At 39.2% G+C, this 25890-nt stretch overlaps 1 protein-coding gene across 2 annotated transcripts in view; it reads right to left on the bottom strand.

Annotated features, from left to right (window-relative positions):
* Positions 1 to 25890, bottom strand: part of Abca13 (ATP-binding cassette, sub-family A (ABC1), member 13) — a 492930-nt gene that overhangs the window by 321387 nt on the left and 145653 nt on the right. The window contains exons 28-29 of one of the 2 annotated variants that reach the window (NM_178259.3): positions 17432 to 17545; positions 8569 to 8659 (exon numbers count right to left, since the gene is read on the bottom strand). In NM_178259.3, coding sequence (NP_839990.2) covers positions 8569 to 8659; positions 17432 to 17545 — 205 coding nt within the window. The remainder of the gene's footprint in view (positions 1 to 8568; positions 8660 to 17431; positions 17546 to 25890) is intronic. The other variant, XM_006514706.4, reaches the window with a different exon arrangement.

Below are 25890 nucleotides of genomic sequence, written 5' to 3'. Positions count from 1 at the left end.
TATCTTTCCACGAATCCAGCTCTTCAAAGGATAATAACAGAAAAGAAGAAATACAAGGACGGAAATCACGCCCTAGAACAACCAAGAAAGTAATCATTCAACAAACCAAAAAGAAGACAGCCACAAGAACAGAATGCCAACTCTAACAACAAAAATAAAAAGAAGCAACAATTACTTTTCCTTAATATCTCTTAATATCAATGGACTCAATTCCCCAATAAAAAGACATAGACTAACAGACTGGCTACACAAACAGGACCCAACATTCTGCTGCTTACAGGAAACCCATCTCAGGGAAAAAGACAGACACTACCTCAGAGTGAAAGGCTGGAAAACAATTTTCCAAGCAAATGGACTGAAGAAACAAGCTGGAGTAGCCATTTTAATATCGGATAAAATCGACTTCCAACCCAAAGTTATCAAAAAAGACAAGGAGGGACACTACATACTCATCAAAGGTAAAATCCTCCAAGAGGAACTCTCAATTCTGAATATCTACGCACCAAATGCAAGGGCAGCCACATTCATTAGAGACACTTTAGTAAAGCTCAAAGCATACATTGCACCTCACACAATAATAGTGGGAGACTTCAACACACCACTTTCTTCAAAGGACAGATCGTGGAAACAGAAACTAAACAGGGACACAGTGAAACTAACAGAAGTTATGAAACAAATGGACCTGACAGATATCTACAGAACATTTTATCCTAAAACAAAAGGATATACCTTCTTCTCAGCACCTCACGGGACCTTCTCCAAAATTGACCATATAATTGGTCACAAAACAGGCCTCAATAGATACAAAAATATTGAAATTGTCCCATGTATCCTATCAGACCACCATGGCCTAAGACTGATCTTCAAAAACAACATAAATAATGGAAAGCCAACATTCACGTGGAAACTGAATAACACTCTTCTCAATGATACCTTGGTCAAGGAAGGAATAAAGAAAGAAATTAAAGACTTTTTAGAGTTTAATGAAAATGAAGCCACAACGTACCCAAACCTATGGGACACAATGAAAGCATTTCTAAGAGGGAAACTCATAGCTCTGAGTGCCTCCAAGAAGAAACGGGAGACAGCACATACTAGCAGCTTGACAACACATCTAAAAGCCCTAGAAAAAAAGGAAGCAAATTCACCCAAGAGGAGTAGACGGCAGGAAATAATCAAACTCAGGGGTGAAATCAACCAAGTGGAAACAAGAAGAACTATTCAAAGAATTAACCAAACGAGGAGTTGGTTCTTTGAGAAAATCAACAAGATAGATAAACCCTTAGCTAGACTCACTAAAGAGCACAGGGACAAAATCCTAATTAACAAAATCAGAAATGAAAAGGGAGACATAGCAACAGATCCTGAAGAAATACAAAACACCATCAGATCCTTCTACAAAAGGCTATACTCAACAAAACTGGAAAACCTGAACGAAATGGACAAATTTCTGGACAGATACCAGGTACCAAAGTTGAATCAGGATCAAGTTGACCTTCTAAACAGTCCCATATCCCCTAAAGAAATAGAAGCAGTTATTAATAGTCTCCCAACCAAAAAAGCCCAGGACCAGATGGGTTTAGTGCAGAGTTCTATCAGACCTTCAAAGAAGATCTAATTCCAGTTCTGCACAAACTATTTCACAAAATAGAAGTAGAAGGTACTCTACCCAACTCATTTTATGAAGCCACTATTACTCTGATACCTAAACCACAGAAAGACCCAACAAAGATAGAGAACTTCAGACCAATTTCTCTTATGAATATCGATGCAAAAATCCTCAATAACATTCTCGCTAACCGAATCCAAGAACACATTAAAGCAATCATCCATCCTGACCAAGTAGGTTTTATTCCAGGGATGCAGGGATGGTTTAATATACGAAAATCCATCAATGTAATCCATTATATAAACAAACTCAAAGACAAAAACCACATGATCATCTCGTTAGATGCAGAAAAAGCATTTGACAAGATCCAACACCCATTCATGATAAAAGTTTTGGAAAGATCAGGAATTCAAGGCCCATACCTAAACATGATAAAAGCAATCTACAGCAAACCAGTAGCCAACATCAAAGTAAATGGAGAGAAGCAGGAAGCAATCCCACTAAAATCAGGGACTAGACAAGGCTGCCCACTTTCTCCCTACCTTTTCAACATAGTACTTGAAGTATTAGCCAGAGCAATTCGACAACAAAAGGAGATCAAGGGGATACAAATTGGAAAAGAGGAAGTCAAAATATCACTTTTTGCAGATGATATGATAGTATATATAAGTGACCCTAAAAATTCTACCAGAGAACTCCTAAACCTGATAAACAGCTTCGGTGAAGTAGCTGGATATAAAATAAACTCAAACAAGTCAATGGCCTTTCTCTATACAAAGAATAAACAGGCTGAGAAAGAAATTAGGGAAACAACACCCTTCTCAATAGTCACAAATAATATAAAATATCTTGGCGTGACTCTAACTAAGGAAGCGAAAGATCTGTATGATAAAAACTTCAAATCTCTGAAGAAAGAAATTAAGGAAGATCTCAGAAGATGGAAAGATCTCCCATGCTCATGAATTGGCAGGATCAACATTGTAAAAATGGCTATCTTGCCAAAAGCAATCTACAGATTCAATGCAATCCCCATCAAAATTCCAACTCAATTCTTCAACGAATTGGAAGGAGCAATTTGCAAATTTGTCTGGAATAACAAAAAACCTAGGTTAGCAAAAAGTCTTCTCAAGGATAAAAGAACTTCTGGCGGAATCACCATGCCAGACCTAAAGCTTTACTACAGAGCAATTGTGGTAAAAACTGCATGGTACTGGTATAGAGACAGACAAGTAGACCAATGGAATAGAATTGAAGACCCAGAAATGAACCCACACACCTATGGTCACTTGATCTTCGACAAGGGAGCTAAAACCATCCAGTGGAAGAAAGACAGCATTTTCAACAATTGGTGCTGGCACAACTGGTTGTTATCGTGTAGAAGAATGCGAATCGATCCATACTTATCTCCTTGTACTAAGGTCAAATCTAAGTGGATCAAGGAACTTCACATAAAACCAGAGACACTGAAACTTATAGAGGAGAAAGTGGGGAAAAGCCTTGAAGATATGGGCACAGGGGAAAAATTCCTGAATAGAACAGCAATGGCTTGTGCTGTAAGATCGAGAATTGACAAATGGGACCTAATGAAACTCCAAAGTTTCTTCAAGGCAAAAGACACCGTCAATAAGACAAAAAGACCACCAACAGATTGGGAAAGGATCTTTACCTATCCTAAATCAGATAGGGGACTAATATCCAACATATATAAAGAACTCAAGAAGGTGGACTTCAGAAAATCAAATAACCCCATTAAAAAATGGGGCTCAGAACTGAACAAAGAATTCTCACCTGAGGAATACCGAATGGCAGAGAAGCACCTGAAAAAATGTTCAACATCCTTAATCATCAGGGAAATGCAAATCAAAACAACCCTGAGATTCCACCTCACACCAGTCAGAATGGCTAAGATCAAAAATTCAGGTGACAGCAGATGCTGGCGTGGATGTGGAGAAAGAGGAACACTCCTCCATTGTTGGTGGGATTGCAGGCTTGTACAACCACTCTGGAAATCAGTCTGGCGGTTCCTCAGAAAATTGGACATAGTACTACCGGAGGATCCAGCAATACCTCTCCTGGGCATATATCCAGAAGATGCCCCAACTGGTAAGAAGGACACATGCTCCACTATGTTCATAGCAGCCGTATTTATAATAGCCAGAAGCTGGAAAGAACCTAGATGCCCCTCAACAGAGGAATGGATACAGAAAATGTGGTACATCTACACAATGGAGTACTACTCAGCTATTAAAAAGAATGAATTTATGAAATTCCTAGCCAAATGGATGGACCTGGAGGGCATCATCCTGAGTGAGGTAACACATTCACAAAGAAACTCACACAATATGTACTCACTGATAAGTGGATATTAGCCCCAAACCTAGGATACCCAAGATATAAGATATAATTTGCTAAACACATGAAACTCAAGAAGAATGAAGACTGAAGTGTGGACACTATGCCCCTCCTTAGATTTGGGAACAAAACACCCATGGAAGGAGTTACAGAGACAAAGTTTGGAGCTGAGATGAACGGATGGACCATGTAGAGACTGCCATATCCAGGGATCCACCCCATAATCAGCATCCAAACGCTGACACCATTGCATACACTAGCAAGATTTTATCGAAAGGACCCAGATGTAGCTGTCTCTTGTGAGACTATGCCGGGGCCTAGCAAACACAGAAGTGGATGCTCACAGTCAGCTAATGGATGGATCATAGGGCTCCCAGTGGAGGAGCTAGAGAAAGTACCCAAGGAGCTAAAGGGATCTGCAACCCTATAGGTGGAACAACATTATGAACTAACCAGTACCCCGGAGCTCTTGACTCTAGCTGCATATATATCAAAAGATGGCCTAGTCGGCCATCACTGGAAAGAGAGGCCCATTGGACTTGCAAACTTTATATGCCCCAGTACAGGGGAACACCAGGGCCAAAAACGGGGAGTGGGTGGGCAGGGGAGTGGGGGTGGGTGGATATGGGGGACTTTTGGTATAGCATTGGAAATGTAAATGAGCTAAATACCTAATAAAAAATGGAAAAAAAAAACAAACTCAGGTGACAACAGGTGCTGGCAAGGATGTGGAGAAAGAGGAAAACTCCGCCATTGCTGGTGGGTTTGCAAGCTAGTACAACCACTCTGGAAATCAGTCTGGTGGTTCCTCAGAAAATTGGATATAGTACTAACGGAGGATCCCGCAATACCTCTCCTGGTCATATATCCAGAAGATTTTTCCAACTGGTAAGAAAGACACATGGTCCACTATGTTCATAGCAGCCTTATTTATAATAGCCAGAAGCTGGAAAGAACCCATATGTCCCTCAACAGAGAAATGGATACAGAAAATGTGGTATATTTACACAATGGAGTACTACTCAGCTATTAAAAACAATGAATTTATGAAATTCCTAGGCAAATGGATTGACCTGGAGTGCATCATCCTGAGTGATGTAACCCAATCACAAAAGAACTCACATGATGTGTACTCACTGATAAGGGGATATTAGTCCAGAAACTTAGAATACCTAAGATACAAGATACAAAGCACATGAAACTCGAGAAGAAGGAAGACCAAAGTGTGGACCATATGCCCCTTCTTAGAATTGGGAACAAAACACCCATGGAAGGAGTTACAGAGACAAAGTTTGGAGCTGAGACAAAAGGATGGACCATCTAGAGACTACCATATCCGGGGATCCATCCCATAATCAGCCGCCAAATGCAGACACCATATCAATGTTGTCTGCATACACTAGCAAGATTTTCCTGAAAGGACCCTGATATAGCTGTCTCTTGTGAGACTATGCCAGGGCCTAGCAAACACGGAAGTGGATGCTCACAATCAGCTACTGGATGGATCACAGGGCCCTCAATGGAGGAGCTAGAGAAAGTATCCAAGGAGCTAAAGGGATCTGCAACCCTATAGGTGGAACAACAATATTAACTAACCAGTCCCCCTGGAGCTCGTGCCTCTAGCTGCATATGAATCAGAAGATGGCCTAGCTGGCCATCAGTGGAAAGAGAGGCCCATTGGTCATGCAAACTTTATATGCCTCAGTACAGGGGAACACTAGGGCCAAGAAGTGGGAGTGGGTGGGTAGGGGAATGGGTGGGAGGGTTTGGAGGACTTTTGGGATAGCATTGGAAATGTAAATGAGGAAAATACCCAATAAAAAATTTTTAAAAAATTCAGGTGACAGCAGATGCTGGCAAGGATGTGGAGTAAGAGGAACACTCCTTCATTGCTGATGGTCTTGCAAGCTTGTACATCCACTCTGGAAATTTTCTGGTGGTGCCTCAGAAAATTGGACCTATTACTACCGGAGGATCCAGCAATACTTCTCCTGGGCATATTTCCAGAAGATGTTCCAACTGGTAATAAGAACACATGCTTCACTATGTTCATAGCAGCCTTATTTATTATTATTTCCAGCCAGAAGCTGGAAAGAACCCACATGTCCCTCAACAGAGGAATGGATACAGAAAATGTGGTACATTTACACAATGGAGTACTACTCAGCTATTAAAAATAATGAATTTATGAAATTCTTAGGCAAATGGATGGATCTAGAGGATATCATCCTGAGTGATGTAACCCAATCACAAAAGAACTCACATGATATGCATTCACTGATAAGCAGATATTAGCCCAGAAACTTAGAATACCCAATCTGCAAAACACATGAAGCTCAAGAAGAAGGAAGACCAAAGTGTGGATACTTCATTCCTTCTTAGAATGGGGAACAAAACACCCATGGAAGGAGTTACAGAGACAAAGTTTGGAGCTGAGATGTAAGAAAGGACCATCTAGAGATTGCCCCAGCCGGGGATCCATCCCATAAACAGCCACCAAACGCAGACACTATTACATATGCCAGCAAGATTTTGCTGACAGGACCCTGATAGAGCTGTCTCTTGTGAGGCTATTCCAGTGCCTAGCAAATACAGAAGTGTATGCTCACAATCATCTATTGGATGGAAAACAGGGCCCCCAAGGAAGGAGCTAGAGAAATTACCCAAGGAACTAAGGGGTCTGCAACCTTATAGGAGGAGCCATATGAACTAACCAGTACCTCAGAGCTCGTGTCTCTAGCTGCATATGTAGCAGAAGATGGCGTAGTCGGCCATCACTGGGAAGAGAGGCTTTGGTCTTGTGAAGATCATATGCCCTAGTACAGCAGAATGCCAGGGCCATGAAGCAGGAGTGGGTGGGTTGGTGAGCATGGCAGAGGAGGGTATTTGGGACTTTTGGGATAGCATTTGAAATGTAAATGAAGAAAATATCTAATAAATATTTGCTTTTGAAAAAAAAACAAAGACAATCTTGGTCAAACCGGCACTAGGTTAGCCTTCTGCATGGAGCTGGCCATGTTTATCTGAACTGTTTGATTCTCAAAACCACAGAAAGTAAAGTTAATGTTCTTGTATTGCATTGTCAATCAAACATCAGTGTGGGAGTCATAGTCAAAGAATATGAAAGTTTGTCAGAAAGTATTTGACATTTACAAAAAGTAGAAAATAGGAAGGAGTTCAGAAATGTATTGGAATCCATTACAAACTTAGGGGAAGGAGCTTAAGATCCCATTCTTACTCTGTATCAGAGTGCTCTGGCTCTATCTTATGTGGGACTTTTGCATGCAACCACAGGTGCTGTAGATGGTTGGTCCTGTCATGTCTAGAAGATACTGTTCCACTGTATTGCCCCACACATACACACACACTTCTGGCTCTTAAAGTCTTCCTTCTCCCTCTTCCAAGATAGTGCCTGCATCTGTGTATAGTTGTCATACAGTTGTCCCATTTACAGCAGAGACCTTTATACGCCGTACTTTGATGAGCTATGAATTTCTGTGTTGACCATCATCCACAGCAGAAAGAAAGTTCTCTCGTGAAGTGTGCCAGCTGCATGCACTAAGCTATGAGGGATTCTTGATTTTATTTTTATATTTTATTTTTTTACTGATTGATATCATATGATCATTTCAAAATAAAGGTGAACACTATGTTAATAATCTACATTTTTACCTACATCGATTCATACATTAAAAACTTAAAACTGAAAAAAAATGTGACCCCATCACAGTTCTCTGCAAAAATCAAGGAAATGAATGATCTACTGAAGATAGCACCATTTGAAGGGTATAAATTCATTTTTACAACTACTTTTCACTATGAAATGTCTGATCATCAATGAAAATATTTAATATTCATTAGAGATAAAGCTGAATAACCAAAATTCAAGAGAAAAAACAAAAAACCAACAAAAGACAAATAGTATGTTAATAGCAGAGATTTAAAACATAATTAGGCCCAATTATGCTGAAAATAGATAGACTTTTAATAAAAAGCTAGGGACTATGCAAAAAAATATAAATGGAAAATACAACAATTGAAATAAATTTATGAGAGCTGAAACATAGCAAAAGAAAATTAGCATAAAAAAATCACGAAGTAAAGCAGACAGCTCGAATAAAACCACAATTGAAATATCTCACATCATGAAATTTGGTATCATACTGAAAATTCCTGTATAAAGTTATCTTCAGTACAAGAATTTTGTTTGTAGATTTGGGTCTCATCTGGAAACTATTCCTTTAAGTGTATACAAAGCTTCCCAAGTCTGAAGCTCTTATGTCCCAGGCATCTTAAGTAAGAGAGAGTCAACCTGACCTTTCTACTTTTGCAAATGGCACATTCACCAGTAATTTTTCAATAAATTAGGTATTGTGCCTAATGAAATGTTTTCCTTTCTCTAGCCTTTCTGCTATAATAAGAGACTTGGAGATGTGAACAAACTTTGTGGCATATCTACTTGAAGCCCTTAAGGTCCAGTTAGTGAAAGAGAAATGGGGAGAGTAAAGGTAAATGTGGTATTACCAGCAACTGCACGGCCAATGGGCAGGATACAAATTGCACAGCCCTAGACAGATGAATCCAAGGCAACCCATCAGCACCCTTACCATATGTCTGCAGATCTTCAGTGAGCTTGTCCATGTCAATATGCAACTGGCTCTCTACAAAGTTTCTTATAAATTTGTTTCTCAGGGCATCCTAAAAGAAAACAAGGAAGCTTAACAGAAATGATTGTACTTACTTATTAAACCTATTGGAAATTTTATGATACATAAAAAAGAAACATAGCCCTTCCAGTCAACACCAGCATCCTGTCACCTTGGGCGCGGAATAGGCAGACACCCCCACAGTCCCCAGAGGACTCTCCACACAATCTTAGGATCACTGGCGAGTGGAACACAACATCAGTTCCAATCCAATTGTGACTGGCCTATGACAGCAGGAACAAGGACACCAGAGCCCTTCCTGACCAGAGGCTCAGGTTCCATTTGATCAGTTCTGGTTTACCTTGGTTTCAAAGAGGCCAGACAGCTCCACGGTCCTCAAAGGAGACAATACTTCCAGGCACTGAACACGCCCAGGATCTTAGGACAAAAGGATCCCAGGATGACAGAAGCTGGGTCACACCAGTATATCAGGGTCTCAAAAGAGCTTGACTGCCAAGAACTCTGACACATCTAGAATCTCAGGTTCACAGGAGCCCACAATCGAAGGATCATAGAGAAAGGTAGACTCTGAGGAGTCCTAAATCAACTGGGATTATAGGAAGGACAGGCTCCAATCAGATATATTGAGGGCAGCTAGCACTTGAGATAATCAGATGGTAGGAGGCAAGCATAAAAACAGAAGCAACAGAAACCAAGGTTACATGGCATCATCAGAGCCAAACTCTCCCGCTATAGCATATCCTGGATACACTATCACACCAGAAAATCAAGACATGGAAAAAAAGTCACTTCTCATGATGATGATGATGGAGGACTTTAAGAAGGAAATACAAGAAAACACAGGTAAACAGCTAGAAGCCTTTAAAGAGGAAACACAAAAATCCCTTAGAGAGTTACAGGAAAACAGGTGATGGAAATGAACAAAACCATCCAAGATATAAAAAGGGAAGTAGAAACAATAAAGAAAACCCAAAGGGAAACAATTCAGGAGATAGAAACACTAGGAAAGAAATCAGGAACCATAGATGCAAACATCAGCAACACAATACAAGAGATAGAAGAGAGAATCTCAGGTGCAGAAGATGCCATAGGGAACATGGGCACAACAATCAAAGAAAATGCAAAATGCAAAAAGATCCTAACTCAAAACTTCCAGGAAATCCAGGACACAATGAGAAGACCAAACCTACAGATAATAGGAGTACATGAGAATGAAGATTTTCAACTTAAAGAGCCAGTAAATATCTTCAACGAAATTATAGAAGAAAACTTCCCAAACCTAAAGAAAGAGATGCCCATGAACATAAAAGAAACCTACAGAACTCCAAATAGACTGGACCAGAAAAGAAATTCCTCCCAGCACATAATAATCAGAACAACAAATACACTAAATAAAGACAGAATACTAAAAGCAATAAGGGAAAAATGTCAAGTAACATAAAGGCAGACCTATTAGAATTACTCCAGACTTTTCACCAGAGACTATGAAAGCCAGAAGATCCTGGACAGATGTTATACAGACACTAAGAGAATACAAATGCCACCCCAGGCTACTATATCTAGCAAAACTCTCAATTACCATAGATGAAGAAACCAAAGTATTCCATGACAAAACCAAATTCACACAATATCTTTACACAAATCCAGCCCTTCAAAGGATAATAACATGAAAACACCAATACAAGGATGGAAACTACGCCCTAGAAAAAGCAAGAAAGTAATCCTTAAACAAACCTAAAAGAAAGACAGCCACAAGAACAGAATTCCAAACAAAAATAACAGGAAGGAACAATTACTTTTCCTTATTATCTCTTAATATCAGTGGACTCAATTCCCCCAATAAAAGCACATAGACTAACAGACTGGCTACACAAACAGGACCCACAATTTTTCTGCTTACAGAAAACCCACTCAGGGAAAAAGACAGACAATGCCTGAGAGTGAAAGGCTGGAAAACAGTTTTCTAAGCAAACGGTCTGAAGAAACAAGCTGCATTAGCCATTCTAATATCTAATAAAATCAACTTCCAACCCAAAGTTAACCAAAAAGACAAGGAGGGGCAGTTCATACCCATCAAAGGTAAAATCTTACAGCACACCTAAAAGCTCTAGAACAAAAGGAAGCAAATTCACCCAAGAGGAGTAGATGGAAGGAAATAATCAAACTCAGGGATGAAATCAACCAAGTGGAAACAAAAAGAACTATTCAAAGAATCAACCAAACCAGGAGCTGGTTCTTTAAAAAAATTAACAAGATAGATAAACCCTTAGCCAGACTAACTAGAGGGCACAGGGACAGCATCCTATTTAACAAAATCAGAAATGAAAATGGAGACATAACAATAGAACCTGAGGAAATCCAAAACATCATCAGATCCTACTACAAAAAGTTATACTCAACAAAACTGGGAAACCTGGATAAAATGGACAAATTTCTAGACAGATATCTGGTACCAAAGTTAAATCAGGAGCAAATTAATGACCTAAATAGTCCCATATTCCCTAAAGAAATAGAAGTCGTCATTAATAGTCTCCCAACCAAAAAAAAAAGTACAGGACCAGGTGGATTTAGTGCAGAGTTCTATCAGACCTTCAAAGAAGACCTAATTCCAACTCTCCTCAAACTATTCCACAAAATAGAAACAGAAGGTACTCGACCCAATTCATTCTAAGAAGCGACAATTACTCTGATACCTAAACCACATAATGACCCAACAAAGATGGAGAATTTCAGACCATTTTCCCTTATGAATATCCATGCAAAAATACTCAGTAAAATTCTCACTAACCGAATCCAAGAACACATCAAAACAATCATCCATTATGACCAAGTCGGCTTCATTCCAGGGATGCAGGGATGGTTTAATATACAGAAATCCATCAAAGTAATCCACTATATAAACAAACTCAAAGACAAAAACCACATGATCATCTCGTTAGATGCTGAAAAAGCATTTGACAAAATCTAACATCCATTCATGATAAAAGTCTTGAAAAGATCAGGAATTCAAGGCCCATACCTAGACATAATAAAAGCAATATACAGCAAACCAATAGCCAACATCAAAATAAATGGAGAGTAGCTGGAATCAATCCCATTAAAATGAGGGACTAGATAAGGCTGTCCACTTTCTCCCTACCTATTCAATATAGTCTTGAAGACCTAGCCTGAGCAATTAGACAACAGAAGGAGATCAAGGGGATACAAACTGGAAAGGAAGAAGTCAAAATATTATGATTTGCATATGATATAATAGTATATATAAGTGACTCTAAAAATTCCACCAGAGAACTCCTAAACCTAATAAACACCTTCAGTGAAGTAGCTGGATATAAAATTAACTCAAACAAATCAATGGCCTTTCTCTACACAAAGGATAAATAGGTTGAGAAAGAAATTAGGGAAACAACACCCTTCACAATAGTCACAAATAATATAAAATACCTTGTTGTGACTCTACCTAAGGATGTGAAAGATCTGTATGATAAGAACTTCAAGTCTCTGAAGAAAAAGATCAAAGAAGATTCCAGAAGATGGAAAGATCTCCCATGCTCATGGATTGGCAGGATCAATATAGTAAAAATTGCTATCTTGCCTAAAGCAGTCTACAGATTCAATGCAATCCCCATCAAAATTCCAAATCAATTCTTCAACAATTTAGAAAGAGCAATTTGCAAATTTATCTGGAAGAACAAAAAAAAAAAAAAAAAACCTAGGATAGCAAAAACTCTTACCAATGATAAAAGAATCTCTGGTGGAATCACCATGCCTGACCTAAAGCTGTACTACAGAGCAATTGTAATAAAAACTGCATGATACTGGTATCGTGACAGACAGATAGACCAATGGAATAGAATTGAAGACCTAGAAATGAACCCACATACCTATGGTCACTTGATCTTTGACAAGGGAGCTAAAACCATCCAGTGGAAAAAAGACAGCATTTTCAACAAATGGTGCTGGCACAACTGGCAGTTATCATGTAGAAGAATGAGAATTGATCCGTTCTTATCTCTTTGTACTAAGGTCAAGTCTAAGTGTTTCAAGGAACTGCACATAAAACCAGAGACACTGAAACTTATAGAGGAGAAAGTGGGGAAAAGCCTCAAAATATGGGCACAGGAGAAAAAATCCTGAACTGAAAAGCAATGGCTTGTGCTGTAAGATCGAGAATTGACAAATGGGACCTCATAAAATTGCAAAAGCTTCTGTAAGGCAAAAGACACAGTCAATAAGACAAAAAGGCCTCCAACATCTTTACCAATCCTAAATCAGATAGGAGACTAATATCCAATATATACAAAGAACTCAAGAAGATGGACTCCAGAAAATCAAATGCACTCACTGATAAGTGGATAGTAGCCCAGATACATAGAACACCCAAGATTTGCAAAACACAAGAAAATAAAGAAGAGGGAAGACCAATGGGTGGAAACTTCGTTCATCCTTAGAATAGGGAACAAAATACCCATGAAAGGAGTTACCGAGACAAAGTTTGGAGCTAAGACGAAAGGATGGACTATCCAGAGACTACCCCACCCAGGGATCCATCCCATAATCAAACCCAGACACTATTGCATATGCCAGCAAGATTTTGATGAAGAGACCCTGGAATAGCTGTCTCATATTAGGCTATGCCAGTGCCTGTCAAATACAGAAGTGGATGCTCACAGTCATCTATAAGATGGAACACAGGGCCCCCAATGGAGAAGCTAGAGAAAGCACCCAAGGAGCTGAAGGGGTCTGCAACCTTATAGCTGGAACAACAATATGAACTAACCAGTACCCCCAGAGCTCATGTCTCTAGCTGCATAGGTAGCAGAAGATGGCCTAGTGCGCCATCATTGGGAAGAGAGGCCCCTTGGTCTTGCAAACTTTATATGCCCCAGTACTGGGGAACACTAGGGCCAGGAAGTGGGAGTGGGAGGGTAGGGGAACAAGGGCAGAGGAGGGTATAGGAGACTTTCAGGATAGCATTTGAAAGGTAAATGAAGAAAATACCTAATAAAAAAATTGGGAAAAAAGAAAAAGAAACATAAAATGGATACACTTAAAAGAAGTTTAAGGTATTCCTTGGGTAGATGTTAATTTGACAAAATAAAGTTGCTTGAGAAAAGGGATTCTCAGTTGAGAAAAAACTCCTACTACTAGATTGGCCTGTGGCAAGTCTTTGAGGGATTTCTTTTCTTTTTTTCTTTTTTTTTTTTAAATATTTTCTTCATTTACATTTCAAAAGCTATCCCCTTTCCTAGTTTCCTCTCCAAAAGTCCCCTATACCCTCCCCCTGCCCTGCTCCTCAACCCATCCATTCCTGCTTCCTGGCCCTAGCATTCCCCTATACTGGGGTATATAATCTTTGCAAGACCAAGGGCCTCTTCTTCCATTGATGGACGACTAGGCCATCTTCTGCTACAAATGCAGCTAGAGATATGAGCTCTGTGGGGTACTGGTTAGTTCATATTGTTGTTCCTCTTATAGGGTTGTAGACCTCATTAGCTCCTTGGGTACTTTCTCTAGCTCCTTCATTGGGGCCCTGTGTTCCATCTTATAGATGACTGTGAGCATCCACTTCTGTATTTGCCAGGCACTGGCATAGCCTTACAAGAGACAGCTATATCTATGACCAATATGAGAAGGCCAGCTCCCTGTCTGTAGTGCCATCCCTGTGCAGGCTAAGCAAGCCACAAGGTCAAGCAAGTAAGCAGCATCCCTCCATGACTTCTGCTTCAGTTTCTGCCTCCAGGTTCCTGCCTTGACGTCCCTCAGTGATGAACCATGATTTGGAAACGTGATTAATATAAATTCTATCTCCCCCAAGTTGCTTTTGTTCATGGTATTTTATCACAGCAATAGAACCCCTAAGACAAGCATTATAATAATAAAAAAGTCAGCATTTGATATAGTCTTGAGCCATGAAAAAATAAAGGTAATGATTATAAATATTATAACTGCAATGATGTTCTAATACTGAAACTTAGTAGATGTGAGCAAACTTTCCTGATGAAGTCACAGAGTTATCTTTTCTTTCTCATGTTTCCTCCTCTGAATCATATCTGTGCAAGTCTGTTGTCAGCAGAGAAGTAGCTCACACAGGGTTCCAGCCTTTCTCGGGCCCTTTCTTGAGGCTGATGTACAAAGCTGTGCCTTCAAAAGTAGCTGATCCTTTGTTTTTCTCACTATGTTTTAATGTTACCTCACCTATCAATGGTTTTGCTGTGGAGAGTTCTCCAAAATTAATCTGACTCCATAAAATTCTGCCGTTTGGTTTTGCAATGGGTGTGTATATACTTGAAACAAATTGCCATGCCTAACAAACATCAAGAAAGCTACAGACACGGTGGGTTTTTATGGCAGACTTAAGATGTGTGGGAGTTATAAAATTTGCAAGTTCTGGAAGGGTGAGATGGCTCAGTAGTTAAAGGCTCTTGTTGTCAAGCCTGATAACCTGAGTTCAAGTCCCTGGTCCCAAATAGTGGAGAGAGTACACACATGCACATCTATACCTAAATATGTTTTTGTTTAAAGAAGGGACTTTCTAGTTTGTAAATGGATAGTGATAGTTATCTGTGCTTTAGTCTAGAACACATTAGTCTAGAACACATTAGGTCTTCTCACATGACCTGTTCCTTCTGCACGTAAGCTCTGTCTCTACTCACCCCTGCCTTGCCCTTTATTGATTTTATCTAGTCAGATCTATTGAGGCAAGACTGTATTATGAAATCTGGCTGCTTGCTCTTTCTTAAATCTTGTCTATCTTCCTTCGCTGGGCAATATCTATTTGGCAGACAGTGTGCAGGGTACTTTATTACACATTAGTTAATTTAATCTCAGAGAATTCCCTAGGGGAAATTACTGCTGCCTTTTACTGGAAGGAAAATAAACTGGAGAACAGATGGGACACCACCCAAAAGCAGTAAGGACGCCATCTAGTGGCAGAGCCAGGCTTGACCTTCACTGTAGACACTGAGTTTTCCACACCAACAAGAGCCCCCTGAGAAGTAACTTGTGACCACACAGCCTGAGTAGGGAAAAAGTTCTGTAAGGCTGAATAAGGGACTTTGACTTCGGACACTTCTCCTTGTGAGTAGACATCTTGTGGTGTCAGGCTCACAGTGCACTATTGCCTTGGTGATTACAAATACAGGATGCTAGTATTTGTAGCTACAACAGAGACCTTATAAAATCCAAAACAGCTTCTATCAGGTTCATTAAAGAAACAGTAGATAAGATCCATGTTAACAAAGGAATCCATGGACAAACAAATTAAAGAAGAATAATCTTACAGCACTAGATGCCGTGTTTGTGAAGCTGTGGGGCTGACTGACCAGAATCTGGAGCCTAGCCTTGTGTCTGTCTCCTTGTTTTGTGTCAGATGTGCACCATCATTCCATGCCCTTGACTCTGCTCTGTCCCAGCACACCCCAGCCCCTTTTTTGTTTTAGCAGCTGTTTCTTGTGATGAAATTATTTATCTTCAAATTAATATTTCTTATTCTGTGAAAGTTTCATATATTTAAATAATATCTATTGATCATATCCATCCATCACCAACTCTTCCTAACATCCATTGCCCATTTCTCCCTAAATCTAAAATCTTTTAATGTTATTTTTGTTATAATTAACTCCCTGAGTCCAACAAGTGATATTATATGCATGTGGGTTTGTGGCCACCCACTGGAGCATGAGCAACCTACCAACAGCCACATTCCCAAGGGACAGAGACCATCCACTCTTTGAGAACCTAGAACCAACCAACATCTTTGCATCCCTGACCAACTTCAAAGCTCAGCTCTCTTACACTCAAAGATGTTATCATTTTCTTGTTCATAAATAAGAAGCCCAACATGCAGGCCTAGACAGTGACAAGGTCACAATGAATTATAACTACTTATTGTGGCTCCTAAGTCCATGATGTGAACTGTTTGTCCAGTGGGTAGCATGTAATTCAAATGAACAAATGTGGGCCAATTTTCTCATAATACCAGGTTTTCAAGTTATGATTTTACAAATGCCCAAAAGTTATTAGGTGACCTGCCTGAGCTATCATTTTATAAGTAATGGCTCTTGGGGTCTTTTTTTTTTTCCCCGAGACAGGGTTTCTCTGTATAGCCCTGGCTGTCCTGGAACTCACTTTGTAGACCAGGCTGGCCTCGAACTCAGAAATCCTCTGCCTCCCGAGTGCTGGGATTAAAGGTGTGCGCCACTACACCCAGCTGGTTCTTGGGGGTCTTAAGAAATGGACCTGTTTAAAACCATAATTTGTCACTATTAGAGATTTTGATCTTTGTTCACATATATTAATTATAGATAGTAATGAGTTTTGTCATGAAATCTCAATATAAGTACATAATAAATTTGATTATATTCGTTCCCTACTCTCTTCTCGTATTCCTATCCCACTCCTGCTGAGCCCTACCTCCCCAGCTAGTCTCCTGTTTCTGTCTAGTATTTTGGTTTTATTTTCTCTTTCTGTTTTGGGGGACCTGTACAGTATTGAGAAATGATAATATAATAAACTTACAACTGAAAAGAATGTAAACTATTTTAAAAGCATTAAATTTAATAAAGAATTCAAATTATCAATACTAGTAGATTATAATTTTACATAGTGCCAATTTGCATGGGGAAAAAAACTAAATATTCATAACAGTTTTTAAACATATCCAACTGCTGAAAACTTTCTAGGTTAACTGGAGGACCCATGAATGCTTTAGACTAGTTAAATTTTCCATAGGGATACCCCCATATCTCAGCCAAATTGTAGGAGGCAATTCTTGCCCTAGGTCACTACATCAGTCACATACCTGCAACTGGTTGAACATTTGACCATTTCCACTTCCCTGGAAAAGTTTGGATATCTTCAGAAATGTTTCCGATAAAACTTTTATCTTATCCACAAAGTAAAATGTATAATTAGCCTGCAATGCGGAGCACACAAAGATATGCCTTTAATTGTTGTGTCAAGCTGGAACAAGGTATCAAACATCAAAGTGGCATGGTCATCCCAGAATCAGACATTTGCATGAAAGTATTCAGTGCTCTCTAAGGTTACATGTCTTCTAGATCTTTCCATTGCATACGCCTGACACTTGTCACTGTATCCCCAGGGTTAGGCCCTCTGCTATGCAGAGAAAATATCTTCATATATACTGACTAAGCAAAATACATTCGCACACATCTCCAGTTACTCCAAAATATGTCCTCAACTAATAGCAATATGTTTGTTTTCCAACACCAGTAGAGATTAAATGTTATTCCTTTATTGCTGCTGGCAGAGGGCAGTCATACACAAGTTTTCAAAAATAATTTGATGTTATAAAATTATGCACAGTCACAAGCCCATAAAAATGTTCATACCTTATTCCTCTCAGGATAAAAAAAAATATCCTAGGGAAATAACTTAAATAAATATAAAGTTGTATCCAAAAAGATGACAGTTGCCAACAATTATATCTAATATTGAAAATGGCCTTCCATAATACCAAAAAAGAAATAAAGAAGGAGAATTTAGAGTCTGGCCATTTCTCCCAAGGGTCACTGGGAGCCTCTCTCAGCAGCAGGAAGTAGAGATCATTCACTACAAAGAGAGGAAGCTTCTAACACTTAATTTTAGTATTCAGGAAAAGCAAGTGCAGAGTGCTGTAGCCACTAAGCTAAATGAATAAATTGATGCTTTGGCAGGAGACAGAGTACATGCCAAATTTTCACCATGCTCTTTAAAAAAAAAAAACCACACACACAGAGGCACGGACAGGTTGAATACATTATAAATGCAATGATTTAGAGGGTTATAAAAACTCTTAACTCTGATATAGGGAATATCTGCAGGCACATATAAATCCATGACCGTGTGAATATAGATAGATAAAGTAATATCAGATTCAATAAGTCAAAATACCCTAACTTATTTTACATATGCACACCCTGACCTTCCAAAGCCCAAGAATTTATTACAAATTCACTTCAAGGAGCATATTGTTTAAATGTATTATTATTAATTTTAATGAAAAGTTCATGCAAATAATTTTGCAATTTAAAACATTATCATTAATCATATTTCCTTAAGCTTTAAGAGTGTGTTGTGTAAATTACCCAGTAAAAAATTAGAATACGATTAGTTATCAAAATGTATTGGGTATAACCGAAGTTCAGATCTAAATATAGATGTTATTAAACTGAAAACCAAAAGGTAATCATGCATTTAACACATTAATAAAATAATAATGCTGGCAAGTGATATTCTTGCTTGTCCCAAGTCCACTGGCTTTTATAGTGTACAAAAACTTTTTTAATTTGAAAGAGCACAACATGGGGTAAGGAGGTATATAGGAAGTTTTGGAGGGATATAGGAAGGTTTGGAGGGAGGGAGTGGAAGGAGAAAAATGATATATTATAATTTCAACAAACAAACAATTTAAAAATATATAAGTAAAGAAACATAAGACAGAATGTCTAAGGAAAGAAGGGAGAGATTAATCAAGAAAAATGTAAAACATAAATGATTTACAAAAGCAGAAGAAAGATTTCTTTGTATAAATAACAAAATATATTTCTGAGAAGCTCAGTTCTCAGCTATTTAATATTTGCTGAAGTACTCAGATTCATTTAAATCATTTAATACATGATAAATATTGAATTCTAGTTTGCTTTCTGTTGCTGTGATTAACACCATGACCAAAAGCTACTTGAGGAGGAAAGGGTTTAGTTTATAGATTACAATTCTTCTCCAAGGAAAGCCTGGGCAAGAATTAGAGTGGAGACCACAGAAGAACACTTACTGGCTTGCTTTCTCTGGCTTTCTCAGCTACCTTTCTTATATAGTCCAGGCCCAACTGTGTTGAAGTAGCACCGTCCACAGTGGGTTGGGTCCTTATATCAATCAACAACTAAGAAAATGATCCAGAGACATTGGCACAGGCCAATATGATCTAGGCAATTCCTCAATGGAGGTTCCTTTTTCCTGTGTGTCTCTGGGTTATATCAAACTAACAGTTGAAACTAACAATGACATATTGACAAATATGATTTTAACGTTCAGGATAATTTACATATAGTAACATCAGCAAAGCTATCAAATGTAAAAATTTTTTACAACACATTCTGATGGATGATGTTTGTTTTTGCGTTTTCGTAAGATGTATGTTAAAAACAAAGTGAAAAATTACCAAGAAGCTGTGGGAAATCCTCATCTATAAACCATGTGCTAGTTGTATGGATGGAAAGCATATGAAACCAGTAACCAATCTGATGAGGCTCTCTATTCCCCAAGAACATGATCTTCAAACATTATGAGTTTAAAGTGGTAGAAACTAGAAAAATGTTCAATTAAAAAAATTATTGCCTCATGAGTGTAAGGACCTGCGTTTTGATCCCCAGAATCCATATATGCAGCTGGGTATGAAAACATGCACCTGAAATTGCAGCATTTGTGCAGAAACATGAGCATCCCTAGGGCATGTTCGTCAGCCAGACTAGCCTAATCAATGAGCTCCAGGTTCAGTGAGACCCTGGATCAGACCTAAATGGGGACATTTTGATTGTAGGACATAGAGAAATCAATTTTACACTGACAAGACACATCATCATTGCTGTTGGTTTCAGTGTCAGAAGTTGCTATATAAATTGCTAGAGAATCAGATACATCAGTGCTCTTACCCACTCCTGGGCTGTGTGTGCGTTATAATACCAACCTACCAGGCAAATACTATTACTATACTATCTATATAGTATGTATATGTTATTATACAAATTCTACCCACTACTGTAATATTGACATTACTATTATGGGGTCAACCAGATGCTTTCTGTTCCAATTTGAGGTTCACTCTACAAGAGGGAGTTTCTATCTGATATGGTAGATCTGGTCTAATGTCCACAGTCATGAAAGTGATACAAACTAGTGGGTACCCTGCTATTTTTATTTTACTAAATGTGCATGTTATCAAGTTGCCTTCTAACATTCATGTTTCTATCCATGGATCTGTGGAACTCACAGTCTTGGTCAGAGAAGCTGCCTTTTGCAGTGGGAAGAGTGAATGCAGACCCCTACCTGGTAAAAGCACTGAGAGTAAGTGCCTGTGAGTGCTCATTCCTAAACAGCAAGGGGACATCATGGGGTATGGCAGGGAGAGAATGTGAGAGCTGAAGGATGGGAAAAGGTGCTGTGTAGTACTGCCTGCTGGACGTGACAGGGCTGGTGCACATAAACTCAGAGTCACAGCGGTTCCAGACAAGTAACTTAGATGTCATTTAATCTGATCAATGGTGTTAAAGGAACAAAGAACAGTGCCAACTGAAGGCTGTGCCCAATATGTTACCAGGGAATATTAGTCATCAATAAAAATGAATAAATCACTGCACATAAAATTTGGGGGAATTGTGCTTGATAAAAATAAGCCAATCCCTGGCACTTACTTATTACATTTTACTACCTCCTTAAAAATCTAGAAGTAATAAAATCCAAAAGAGATCACAGGTCTTTAGGCTAAAACTTGGCAAAAAGTGGGTTAGGCATGATATGGTTAGGTATAAGAGGATAATGCCAAGGACCTTGCAATGACAGGATGATTATGACTCGACCTGAGGTAGATACATGAACTTATACAGCAATGATCTCCCAAAACAAAAGTACTCATAGACACACACAAACACAAGTAAAGGAAATAGGGAGAGCTGGGTAAAATAGTGAATCACAGCAAAATTCAGTAAAGGGGTATGGGACTCTCCTGTCACTCTTGACAGTGCACAAAAACACACAATGAGCTCAAGACAAAAGTTAATTTTTATACAGATTCAGAAGCCCAATTGAAACTGCCTACACAACAAAGACTACAACAGGAAAAAGAGAGAGATGAGAGAAGGGCAGGAAGGAGAGGGAGGAGTAGGAGGGGAGAGGGAGAGAGAACAGAGCTGAACTGAATTTAAGAAGGAAGTATGAAAGGAAGGAAATGAAAAAGTATGGAGGAAGAGTAAACAGAAAAGAGTTAATTTGAGAAGAAAGAAAAGACAAAGAAAGGGAGAGAAAGAAAGAGAGAAGAGAGAGAGAGAGAGAGAGAGAGAGAGAGAGAGAGAGAGAGAGAGAAAGAGAAAGTTAGTTCACTGCCAGAAAGGAACATCCCCATTTCCACTCAGCCCACTTCATACTAGAAAGAGCCATAGACAGATAGATGCATGGCTAGATGGATGAAGGAACAGGTAAATAGGTGAACACATAAATGGATGGATGGTTAGATTTGGAAGGGTAGATGGTAGGAAGATATAGGATGCTCAGCTTGAAGAAAGCATTGGAAGAACCAAGCTTGTCAAATACACAGGCCTGTTTTCTTTAATGGAAGGAAATGGATTAACACCTGGTCACCTGGAAGGCTGGAGTCTGACAACATGGTTCTTTTTTGCTATTCTGTGGAGCCAGTCTTCCCCAATGTCCCAATGCCCCAATATCCTGAGCTTAATCTCTCAGTCAATAGAACCCATTCTTATGAAACAGGTCCTGGTACTTTGCATCCTCCACTAACAGCATCTATCCTTATGCTATTATAAATCTTTCCTCCTTAGGCCCATGCCCTGAGCTCTGTTTAGCATTCAAATCAGTAGAACTTATTGTTAAGGTAGAGGTCACAGGTGCTTTGCTAGTTTGCTAAGGAGTTTCTATGTAGTTATGGCTAAAGCTTTGTTGTGATAATTGTCACATGAAAACCTTTTCCTAAGTTTTACTTTGCTTAAATATGTAAAAAGAATAAATCACAAGATCAAACTTTGGACATTTTGACCCATAACTTCTGGTCTTCACAAGTGGCACCAAACTAAGTTTCAGACTTCATGTAAATCATCTCCTCACAGGCCATGAGGCTCATGAGATCCCTGAAAGGAAGAGAGTCAGGCGTCCCACAAAGAAAATGGGCCTGGACTTTGACCTTCCCAGACAGATGGCATGGCTTGATATACTCTCCTTTAGTAAAGACTGAATGACAGGATAACTCCCATTATATGGCCAGAAACGGTAGAAATGGTCTAAAGGTATAATGATGCAAGCCCACAACATCTCAGATCTACAAAGGAACATTGTGCAGTCACCTCTATGGACTTGTATAGTGTCTAGTCTCACATAACAAGCACACCTTTGGCTTTCAGGCTTCCTTAGAAACCTGGTGTTTAACAGAGGTTTGTGTCCAAACGTTTTTTTCATAAAATATAATTACTCTTACCCTGGGCAACACTGCTGAGTTTCAACAAATGATTCCATAGAGGACATTTTCAGCCACCTGAAACCTTGCTTCAGGCTGAGCCATTAAAAACTTGCTCTCAAATCACTGATAAGATGCCCCTGATCAGAAAGCAGATTTCTATGAATCCTGTTCCCTCAACAGGGCTCCCTGGAGACAATGTCAACCTGCCTGGGGGGACTTGTGAGTTCCCTTCAACCACTGCTCTGCTCATTTTAATAGTCTACACAACCTCTGATGGCTCTAGCCCAGTCTTGGGCAATGTCTATTCTCTGACATATTCCAACTTCAATAAATATACAAGCCAACTGCTTCATATCTACTCATCAATTATATACTTATTTGTAGTATATAACTGCTAAATATAACTACTAAATGGAAAGACAGCAATGACTTGTGTTCACCTTTAACCTGTATATTTCATTCTTTTCCTCCAAGTGATGGGCTTCTAAAGACAGAGTTGTAATGGTAGGTGAAAGGCCACACCTAATGTTATACAAAGGTAACATTAAAGGCCTATATAAAAGGTAGTCCATGTGCTTCAATAGCTAACCAGCACTCTAACTGGTAAAGTGCATATTGCATATACAGAATCCTTACTGTTTAATGGCTGGCATCAAGATATTATCAATAAAAAGAACTCCAGCAGTATAGGTCCCAAACTTCACTTTGAACCACAGATTTTCATTAGATAGCCAATACACTTGAAATGTAGATTTCCCTAGCCTTAATTATTTTGCATTACTAAAATGGTTCTGCTTGTGCTTGGGTTTTGTGAGAAATAGGCAAGAAAGTATTTGGAAGTGTCCATTCTTATGCTTAAATCTTTTAAAAGAAGTGTTCAATGAACAGTAGTTTTACAACTGAGACAATAAAATTATCATGTTAGAATTCCAGAAATATGAGAACAGTAACATGGTCCATTTGGCATCCTCTCCCATTCAGATACAATCAGAGAATCAGTAGAAAGATGGCACTGACAATAAATTTCTCCCCATCATAATCTGACATCCCAGCTCCAAAGCTTGAAGCGAGCCGGTGCATGGGAGACCATCATCTGTAATCTGCTCTCTTTCTCTGACTGTCTCCACACCATGATCAGTTAAACTGAGAGCAGTAACTGAACTGTATACACATGTGAATTCGTGAAAAGCAAGCAATGAAATGTAGCAGAAAAGTATTAGATAAAATACTGAAGGGGAGATCAAAAAGACCTGGGATTGAGTGCAAAAGTTACTCAGCCCTAAAACTCAACTTCTTCATCTGGGAACTGAAAATGTCAACTGCTAATCTCTATAGTAGATCTGGAGCATTGACAAGGTGCCCAGCCTGTGTGGGCCCATGGTGTAAGGGTTAGAGGGGATAGTTCTTCCTCCATCTTGTTTCAAACTTATACTTGATTAGAATTTCTTCTTGGGAACTACTGAGCAGTATAGAAATTCTATGCCTCAAAAGTCTCATGTCTCTAAAGAAACAATTTATGACTGACTGCTCCAGTCATCAAGTTAGCATCTTGCAACTTTCCTGTCACCCCTGTTCTCAGTGATGAGAATGAACCCTGTGATCTTTCTCTTTTAGCACAACAGTAAGCTTGCATACTTCTTCTGATACTCCGGAGTATAGATGCTCAGGCACCTTTCTGCCTTTTGCTGCGGTGCTCTCTTCAATGCAGTTTGGAACTCAAGTCAGAAACAAAAGACTACTTCCACAAGGGTGTGTTCTAGTCTCTGCCATTCTCTGCCATTACTGCAGTCTCCAGTGTTCTCTTTCTATTACTGACCAACCCTCTTACTCTTATGCTTTTTATAGTTATAATCATCCATATTAAACTTGCCCTGCTTCCTTTATCTTCTTAGTCTCTTTACCTTGGAATATAACAAAATTGACACTGTGCTCAGAAAAATGGTAATAACTGAGAAGAAAAGATAACAAAATTCACTATGTTAAGACCACTTAAGCATGCCAAGAAGGTGAAATTTTTAAACCCACTTCAATTTTAGAAGGTGACAGAGGTAAAAAGCACAGGGATCAAATGATGGGAGGTTGATGCAGGGACACTAATCCTTTGATGTCTTTTATGAGGTAGGGCTGTACATTACAGTCCCAAAGTGACCACAGTTACCAGAAGGGTCCAGTTGTCAGGAATGCTTTTTAGTCTCTGGGTCCTGCTACCAGCACAGATCCCAATATAGAAAGTTCCTGGACTGCAGGGATATCTGGAAATGGGCCATCAACCACCAGTCCCCTTGTTCCTCACTGCACGCTGTCCTTGGTCTGCAGAAATCTGCTCAGTCACAGGTCAGTAGGCCCACAGAAATAGGCAGGTCTAATATTTGCTTCCATGACCTCTCAGTAAATGACTGTCAGAATGAAAAAGACATTCTTGGTTCTCCGGCCCAGGAGGTCTCTTGTGACCAAAGAGAAGAGAACGCTTGGCTCAATACTAGGGAAACATTTTAATTAAGAAAGCAGTCTGAACAGCACCACCTCCTCCTTGTCATCCAGCTGGCCTTGAAACAAAAACCTTCATATCTCAGTACATTCCATTAAGTCAGCACAGGTCTCACTTGCTCCCATTGTGTCCTGCTGGCTCTGTAGAAGACAAGAGACGATGGGACTGTGCACTGTCCTGGCTTGGACAGAGGATCTGAGTGATTTATCTAGTGGGCATCCAGGTCTCATTTTTCTGGTAGAGGAAAAGAGTGCTTTTAAGAGAAGCAGTAAGCCTGAGGCCACACATAATTTGGCAAAAGAGTACTTAAACCCCACCTTCCTGACCAAGAGATTGTAATTCTTGCCAACCTGAGTTTCACAAATTAAATCAGAAAAATCACCGATTTTCATTAATATTTTCCTGTAAAATTGGTAGTTTCCTATATTTCTACCTAGTAAGAAATAACCAAGAAGCTAAGACTAAGCAGCACCCATGGCTGTCCATGATTGGCCAAGAACTGCTATGAAAATTGTCATCATCAGCCCAATTCATGTTGTACACACAGCTTAGAGTGCATTGATATGAATGTAAATGATACAGGTTAATC

The sequence above is a fragment of the Mus musculus genome, chromosome 11 (assembly GCF_000001635.26).
Source record: "Mus musculus strain C57BL/6J chromosome 11, GRCm38.p6 C57BL/6J".
Taxonomy (NCBI): Eukaryota; Metazoa; Chordata; class Mammalia; order Rodentia; family Muridae; genus Mus; species Mus musculus.
The sequence above is the reverse complement of the archived record's forward strand: the minus strand, read 5'-3'. Positions and strand labels throughout refer to the sequence as shown.